This window comes from Arvicola amphibius, chromosome 13, assembly GCF_903992535.2.
Source record: "Arvicola amphibius chromosome 13, mArvAmp1.2, whole genome shotgun sequence".
NCBI lineage: Eukaryota > Metazoa > Chordata > Mammalia > Rodentia > Cricetidae > Arvicola > Arvicola amphibius.
Genome location: NC_052059.1, coordinates 57,740,189 through 57,748,949, shown reverse-complemented (window position 1 = coordinate 57,748,949; position 8,761 = coordinate 57,740,189). Strand labels below are relative to the sequence as shown.

Sequence of the window (8,761 nt, the reverse complement as noted above, 5' to 3'; positions counted from 1 at the left end):
TTGTTCTTCATCTTGGGATGGGGCCCCTGCTGTTTCCCCAACCACTTTGGAAGGTCAACTGGTGTTGTCATTGTTCAGGTCTTGTTTAAACAATCATATTGTTGAGATTTCACTGGTGTATTTTCCTTGCCATATCTAGAAGATATTTATTAAAAATATTTTTGAATTTTGATTATGCATATGTGTCTGTGTTTCAGTTCATGTTTGAGTATGTGCAAGTGACCTAGTAATCCCACTTCTGGGTAAATAGCTAAAGAATTTAAAATCAGTATATTGTAGAGTATCTGCATTCTCATACCAACTGTAGCAGTATGGTAAGTAATTACCATACCAAATTAATGAATGGGTGAATAGTAACAATGTGTCACATATATAAGACAGAGCGCTATCCAGACATTAAATTTTGAAATTTTATTTAATTTTATGTGTAGGGATGTTTGTATGTGCATCGTGTGTGTGTGTGTGTGTGTGTGTGTGTGTGCATTTCTGTGTGTGTTTCTGCACCTGTGTGTGTTATATGTGTGTGTGTCTAACCGTGTCTTTGAATGTATGTGTGTGCATGTGTGTGGTATATGTGTATGTGTTCCCAGTGTCTGCATGTGTATGTGTGCGTGTATTCATGTGTGTGTTGCCCATAGAGGTCAGAATAGGACAATGGATGCCCTGGAGCTGGAGTCAGAATAGTTGTGAGACATCATGTAAATGCTGGGAATTGAACCTGAATCCTCTGCTAGAGCAATAAATGTTCTAAATCACTGAACCATCTCTCCAGCTCATTGTCCAGAGATAAAAGGATGATGTAATTCATCATTTTTAATGATACAGTTCAAACTGAGACATGATCCTAAGACAAAATAGGGACAGTAGAAAAATAATGCACAATCTCACTGTGTCTAAATCTAAAACAAGGGAAACTGCAGAAGTGGAGATAATAGTGGTTCATGGAGCTGCACAGATTAGAACTGGAAGGTCTTGATCACGGAGCACAGAATTTCAATTAGGGTGATGAATAACTCTTTGAGATCTGCTGCACAGTATGTTAATAATTCATCATGCATTTCCAAACATCTATCAAATAAATGTATGTTCTCACTACACAAATGGAAACTATTGAGTTTGTAGGATGTCAACTAACTTAATTTAATCATTTGACATCATATACGTATAACATCACTTTTAAGCCTGAAAATGGGTGATTTAATAAAATATTTTTAGCCTGACATTTGATAAGGAAATTATCTTTATAAAACACACAAATATTGGTATTGGGGGGGGAAGCACAGGGAGGCAAAAGGAGTTCTATTTATTCAAATTTTGCCCTATACTAGGGAACTCATCAGCTACTTAGGTGAAATTCCATGAAAATTCTGTAGTAGCTATCCATGATGACTTGCATTAACTAACATTCTAAGGACACTGAGGGGAAGCAGGACATGCCTGGATCAAATCCAAACTTTCTACCACTCTTGCAGACCATGCAAACTACAATAAAAAGGTGCCAGTTGTCACAACATGGTTTCCTGGTATCATACTGCAGTGAGCTCAGGATGTCACTAAGTTGGCAGGGTTTTTGATGAAATGGGCTGGGGAATTGTTGTGGAGAGGGTGATTTAATGATCTCTGGAAAGCTTTTCATGGAACTCTGACCTCAAACATACATATTTTACCTTGGGAGAAATGCAGGAATGAATTCATTTGCCATATTTCTCAGGAGTAGTTAGCCTTGGAACTTAGACCTTGTCTAAGCTACAAGGATTCTCTCTCTCCTACAGTGACTCTAAACTTGATAGTTAAGGTGTCTTAGTGGCCTTTCCTTTATCGTGCTACAGAGATATATCATGGACTGTTTTAGAAGTCATCAAACTCTGAGAGACAATTCAGAGAGTTTCCTTTCCCTTGGCCATCAGAATTGATGACCTAGCTATAACTTAACTCATTACTTATGGTAGACTCATTTCTCAGGAATTAAGACTTCTGTGCAATCCAAACTCAAGGTTCTATACAGACAAGCTCATTCTCTGGACAGGAGGATCTTACTTTGCGGCTGAGACTGAGTTTGAAAGATCAGTCCTCCTACTTCAGCCCATGGAGGGCTGGAATTACAGGTGAGCATCACCATCCCTCACTCAGAAGTCAGAACATTTGAGTCTGATCATTTCTAAGAGGGGAGTTGGCTGCACATTTCTGTAATGTGGAATCCATGGATTGTAGCTGTAGGGAAAATGTCATTCCTGACTTAAAGGACAAACTACATGATGTAGAGTAGCAGCCTGATCCTGCTGACAGTTGTCACTCAGTTGGAACTGTGTTATGTGTGAGCTCTCCTACAATGCTTCAGGCCAAATACTCCTGAGAAATATGGCATATGAATCCATCCCTGCATTTCTGTCGAGGTAAAAATATGTATGTTGCTGAAAAGCATGTGTATTAGTTACTTTACTATTACTCTGACAAAGCAACATGACCACGGCAGCTTCTAGGAGAAAGACTAAGACATAGGGATCCAGGTGAGGCATCAGTGGAAGGCATGGCAGCAGAAGCAGGATGATAAGGAATGATATCATTTACTAAGTTTTACACAAACATGGGCATGACAGAGAGAGAAGGAGAGAAGGATGGGTAAGTAGCGAGGAAGGGAGGGAGGGATGGGGGGAGGGACGGAGGGAGGGAGGAAGGGAGGGAGGGAGGGAGGGAGGGAATTGGGAATGGTGTGAGTCAACACCTGCCCCAGAAATCAACTTCTTTCATCAAGGCCATATTTCCTAACATCCCCAAACAGCATCTTGTACTGGGAACCAGGTGCTCAAATACATGAGCCTAGCAGGGAAGGGGAAAGCAGGAATATCCTTACTAAAAACACCACAGGAAGGTGGCATGGGACACAAATACAGAATGTTAACTCCATATTCTCTAAGTCCCCAGAAAATGGTGCTGGCAGAAGTATGACATTATACAGGACAATGGAGGTGTACCAGCATGTATTCCCCCGCACAAACCAGAAGACCATGTGTTATTGCTTCTGGTCTGTGTCTGTATCCTTCAGTGGTGTCTTACAGTACTTCTGGCTTCCTGGACTGCAATGGCCTGGGGGAGCAGAAAAGTTGGGTTTTGGGAAGTAACAGCCTTTCCTTTCCCAGGTGTAGAACATCAGTACAGATGTTAGAGGAGCAGAGTGAGCTCTATGCAAATGGTGAGGACTGAGAGATACTTCAATAGAGCAGAGGAATCTGAAGCAGTCTGTGTTTAAGGCATTTACAGATCATGCAGATCGGAGGACATTCCTACCTCTTATTTCTCTACAACCCAAGCCAAGTGTGGTTCCTTTCATTAGTGCCCCAGCCCTGTGGTGCCAGGCTAAATCACAACCTGGCAGGGAGGGGTCTCTCAAGGTACAGGCTACAGGTGGTTTGGCATCAAGGTGGGTCCATGGATGTGTGGGCTCTCATTGTCTCTCTCCAGAACCCTGGACCCCACCTCCCATATGCCTAGGCCTAGGGAAGCTCTTCCCAGTCAGCTCAGTTCTTCCTGTGAGCCCAGCATCCATAGCAGCAGGATCACTCAGCAGCCTGAGCCCCTCTGAGCCTGTTCATCTTAGTCACTGCTGGCCTCCAGGTTAAGACTCGCGGCTGCTCACCTGGCCTATGTCCGTCTTTGACATCCGGAAGGGTAAATAGCTAGAAATCTCTACTTTTTCATCAATCAACACTGACATATACGAGACTTACAAATGACTTTCAGAAATTAGCTTCTCCTGGGAAACTATTCAGAAAAGCCTCTTCCACCTAGGATATAGGGCAGTTCCTACAGAATAATACAATCGAGACAGCCTCATTGTATTCATTTAAAAAGTAACAGACACAGTCTGTTGACAGACTCATCAGAGCCAGCATGAAGAGAGCAGGGTAAAGTTAGGAGACTAGAAAAAGCTTGACCCTGTGCCCAGAGGAAGATAGGAAAACAAACTCTAAATGAGCAAGAGGGGATACTGAAATTGTTGTCACTTTAATGGTGAAGCTGTGGGACAGAGATACCCTGCCCAGGAAGGTCCATCCATAGTGACCTGAGCTCTGTCTCCACATCTCCAGGACCAATGGTGCTTTGCCTCTCCTTACTTCCACATGACAGGAGGAAAACAATTCACCCTGAGCTCCAAGATAAGAGACACCCAAACTCAGCATTGGGCCTGTCAGAGGGCAAACACTGTACAGTGGGACAAGCAAAAAGGAGCCGGGCAATGGCCGTGCCTGAGCTTTGGGAGGGTATGGTGTTGGGGTGAGCAGAGAAATTAAGTGTGCCATTGGCCTGCCTAGCACAGAGTTGGTCCATGTGAATGAACAGAAAACCAGTCTTATGATTCTGCAAAGACACCTTTATTGAGTTGCTGGCTTCTGTCCAAGGACAATCCTGGACTCAGCTGTAGGGAAGACTACGGGAAGGGGTCTGGTTTGCTCCGTAGTTAGCGTTTCATTGTTTTCTTTATCCAGGATAGGAAACTTGACACTCTGGTGAAGACCATTGGTGCAGACCCATCAGGACCACCAAAGGAGGCAATGCCTGCAGCTGCTTTTTTACACACGAGAGGTCCTCCATCATCACCCTGTGAATGGAGAAGGGTCACAGGGGACTGAGCTGTTGCTCACCCTAGTCCCAGCCTCCCTCTCATGTCAAGGCTCCTCTCTGAGGAGTATGACTTGTGTGCTCAGCTTGTGGAAGATTGGAGGGCAGGCCTCTGGCCCCTGGGCTTCCCATTCTGATTGTGGACAGGGTTACTGCTTCACCTCCCTTTTGAGCCCAGCCTCTGCCCTTTCTGCAGGTCTGTGATCCACTCCCTATGAAGGAGTGTGGGACCCTCAGCTCTAGGCTATTTTTTAAGAACATGGGGACAGGTAAGTGAGCCTGATGTGAGCATGGCAGACCAGACCATTGAAAGATGTGGGTGCCTGCTCTGAGGAGACCCCTACTTGTGGTAACAACACACGCAAAGAGTACAGCTTACTAAAGCCGGGGCCTGGGTAACAGGAGGACTGTGCAGGTCCTCTGTACTGGCTGCCTCCTTGTCAGCTCTGAGGACCTGACTAGTTACTAGTTCCTTCCTACTGTTTGAGAAAGGTCACAGTCAGTGGGCAAAGGAGTCCCTGATACTTGGTCTCTAGGTCCCAGATTGCTTTTCCCTTCCCATGAAGCCAAGAGATGAGAACAATCCAACTTACCTTAAAGAAAGCACGATTGACCTTTGGGTCCCCCACACAGATCCCAATGGCTTTGTTGTAAAAGCCTTGAAAGCGGGACTCACACTCCTGATCCTTCTGGACTATCAGCTCTACCTCTTGAAGTGTGTTTGAATAGTCACCCTTTGGGTCCATCTTTCCCCAACCAGCCACATAGCACACGTCCCCTGGCTTCACTTGGACATTACGCCTGGGCAGGTTGAGGGGCTTCACAGCTTTAGTCCTCTTGGCCTCCCTCTCCAGCTGTGGGGAAGAATCAGGAGAGAGCAGCTCAGCCAGGAGCCTGCTGGCTTGGGACCCTTTGAAAGCCAGGATGGCAGGGAGGGAAGGAGAGGAGGAGGGGAGGGGCAATCCCTGCAGCATGCAGAGAACAGAGCTGTGGGGGCAGTTCTCACCTTTAAGAGCATGATGTCATTGGCGCCATCCTTAGGATTGTAGTCTGGGTGTGGGATGGCTTTAGCCACAGGGATGACCTGCTGAGTCTCCTCTCGCATCTTGAAGTCATGGGCTCCGAGAGTGACTCTCATTGTGCTGTAGAGAACACAGTGCAGATGAGAGATGTGGAGTGAGAGAGGACACAGTCCAGGAGCTGCAAGAGGCTGGGTGGGCAGGGTGGGGCTCTAGCTGAGGGGGACAGAAGGGCCTCAGGGTGTGAACTACTGCTTTTGTCTTCTCAAGGACACTAGGCTCCTGGAGGTTCTCTCTTGCTTCTCAGCAATATTCCAAAGTTTTCATTGACTCTTATGTGCATTTTCAACCTCCACCACTGCTGTAGTCTGACCAGTGTAGTTGCTTTCAACTCAACTGTGCTGCTGCCTCTGAACTCTCACCCTGTGTCCTCTAAATTTCCCTAATGACAGACTTCCATTGTCACAGCCCTGCCCTCCAGTGAGCTCTCACAAAAGCATCCACGAGTAGAGGATGAAACCTCCTGTTGGGGTCTCAGAAAGCATGGGCCAGCTGCTTCTCCTCACCTTCCCCTGCAGTGAGCAGCTGTCAGCACGAAGTTCTCTTTCACCAGGAAGCCTCCACAGCCACCACTTTTCCCATCATCTTTCGCAAATGAAATAAATGCCATGTAGGGGCGGAAGTGGGGCTTGACCTCATGGCCCCCGATGATCTTCTCTGAAAGAAAGGCAAGAATATGAGGTGTCTGGGAGCAGCAGATGAGGTAGGAGAGAAGATCTAGGGAGGGGTGATGGGGTGAGAGCTACAGTTCCCCAAGACTGTTGTGGACAGAATTCCTTGCACATAGATTGATCTTTGCTGAGTCTGAAGCCTCAGTGCCCTGTTCTGAGAAGGGTTAGGTAGGACTTGTCCTCCAGCTCCTGCTTTACAAATACATGGAGGGAAAAACTTCTTTCTTCATAATGTAGAGACCAAGGGGATGCTGGGTGGCTCATGTTAATCTTTCACTATTAGTGATTCTTTGGAGATCTCTCATGTCTTTATTTCAGCCAATTTTGTCACCTTTTACCCCAAGGTCTTTAGAGAGTGATTTTCTAAAGTTCTCCTGTTCTGATGCCCATCATATTCTAGGTTCTCAGTAAATAATTCTGGCTGCATAATGAATGATTTCTACTTAGCTAGAGGACTGGTGACTCAGAATTCATGGAATTCAGAGCCTAGGGGACATTGGAGGAGTGTGCTGGAATAAAGGGAATAGCTGGTGACATGCAGAAAGTAGAGAGGCCAACGAAAACTAGAATTCAAATCTAGTGGAGTGTGCAGTGTCACCCTGGACCTCTTTCTTTAGCAGCCTGAGGGTTGAGGTTACTAAATGATGCTAATACTCCTGAATTAGTGCACTTACCCCATTGCTGACTGGTCATTAAAGCTGCCCAGGATCTGGGTTCCGGTAGAGTTAATGGTATACTTTTTAGTAACTTTGCATTCTCTGCTACTTCTCCTTTTAGGGATGATCCACTCTCTAGGTGACACGAAGAGCAGGGAGAAGCTAGTACCCACCATGTCCTCTGAGGACACCACCCTTCTTCAGACCTTGATGAGGATCTAGCCAGTGACAGGCTTCCAGGTCTGGCTTGGAATGGGACCTGAGGTCCAGGAAGCTCCTGGTTCAGTGCAGGAAGTTCCTGACTAGAGCTGGGCAGAGACTCCACAGAGGTATTATGGGATGGCACCTCTGGAACAGGGTTGTTCACTCACCTGCACCAGCTCCAAGCGGCAGAAGAAAGGTCAGGAGAATCAGGACTGCTGCCATCTTCTTAGGAGGCTGCTCAGGTTGGAGAAGGGCAGAGTGGACACAGCCCTTGAAGGACAAAGGAGGTGAGCGCTCAGTGATCTCACAGGCCTTTTAAACCTGTGCACCTCTGCTCTGATTGGCTTTATTAGCTCAGGACGTTGTCTGGTTTGGGTAAAAATGACACAGTCACCACATTGACATCCTATGAGCTATTCCTGGATAAAGACCAGGAAAAGAGGGTGGTAAGGTTGTGGTTGAGGAGGGCCTGAGACCCCAGGAAGTCCACTGTGCCTGCACTGAGACAAAAGTTTGACTTTTCTTATCCCTTACATTCTTTTTCCATTCTGGCAATATCTCTTTTTAATTTCTTTGGGGTTTTTTCTTTCTCTCTTTTCTTTTTTGAAAATAATAATGACACCCAATTTACCACAAAAGAATTATAACACTAAAAATACACAGACAAAATTATACAGTATTTATTAAGAGCTGATACTGCGTCCTATTTGGCGAGGCAGAGTTTCAGTACGTCTTCTTAGTAACCTCTGGGAGTTCTCATCATACTGTGGAACCATCTGTTGGAACAGTCTGATGAATTAATCTTCACTCACTCTGACTTTCCTAAACTGCTAGGGTGTCACAGAGAAATCTCAAAAGCAAGTATTTACCCTGTGGCCATTAATCATGTCTTACTCTCATACATAGTTAAATATAATAACGAATCCCAAATGATGTTTATCGATTACCTGTTTACTACATATTGATGTTCATCTCTAAGCAAGAGCTTCAAGATTGAATTTAAAGGTCAGTAATATTAATTTAAAGGTCAGCACTGGGTTCCCTGCTGAAGTCTGAAGTGGGATTTTATATAACATTCCCTAGGATTTTCTGTAGATAAAAAAGGACTTTGATTAGATCTTGAGTGATTATTTAGTGGGCTAGATCTGGAAGTGAGACAGACAGGGACCCAGCCCTTGAAAAGGCTGATATTGACTGGAGTGAGCTGAGGATCTGAGTTTAGAGCACAGATGGTTAGAGATGTGTGAGATCAACCCTGGGAGGTGAGACAGGCTGGTCTTGCTCTGAACACAGGTGTGTGTGTGTGTGTGTGTGTGTGTGTGTGTGTGTGTACGTGTGTGTGTGTGGTGTGTGTGTGTTATGTGTGTGTCTATCTGTGTCTTTATGTGTATGTACGCATGTATTCATGTGTGTTTTGCCCATGGAGGTCAGAATATGACAATGGATGCCCTGGAGCTGGAGTCAGGATACTTGTGAGACATCATGTGGATGCTGGGAATTGAACCTGAATCCTCTGCTAGAGCAACAAGTGTTC

The 8,761-nt window shown here is 45.4% G+C and overlaps 1 protein-coding gene across 2 annotated transcripts; it reads right to left on the bottom strand.

The window, feature by feature from the left end:
• Window positions 1–4,456: 4,456 nt before the first annotated feature.
• On the bottom strand, window positions 4,457–7,449 carry LOC119800145 (granzyme C-like). 2 transcript variants are annotated; one of them, XM_038310223.1, is made up of 5 exons: window positions 7,395–7,449; window positions 6,203–6,353; window positions 5,624–5,759; window positions 5,211–5,471; window positions 4,457–4,597 (listed from the first exon to the last, which is right to left on the bottom strand). In XM_038310223.1, the coding sequence occupies exons 1-5, from the start codon at window positions 7,447–7,449 to the stop codon at window positions 4,457–4,459; spliced, it is 744 nt and encodes a 247-aa protein (XP_038166151.1). The 2 variants fall into 2 exon arrangements, with proteins under 2 accessions (XP_038166151.1, XP_038166152.1); XM_038310224.1 differs by lacking the exon at window positions 5,211–5,471.
• Window positions 7,450–8,761: the final 1,312 nt, after the last annotated feature.

Excerpts from the sequence above, each read along its gene's own strand:
- LOC119800145 (XM_038310223.1), bottom strand. The coding sequence starts at position 7,449 with ATGGCAGCAGTCCTGATTCTCCTGACCTTTCTTCTGCCGCTTGGAGCT. Across the intron at positions 5,760-6,202 it reads GCTGCTCACTGCAGGGGAAG|CACAATGAGAGTCACTCTCG; the intron begins GTGAGGAGAAGC and ends TGTTCTCTACAG. Across the intron at positions 5,472-5,623 it reads ATGACATCATGCTCTTAAAG|CTGGAGAGGGAGGCCAAGAG; the intron begins GTGAGAACTGCC and ends TCTTCCCCACAG.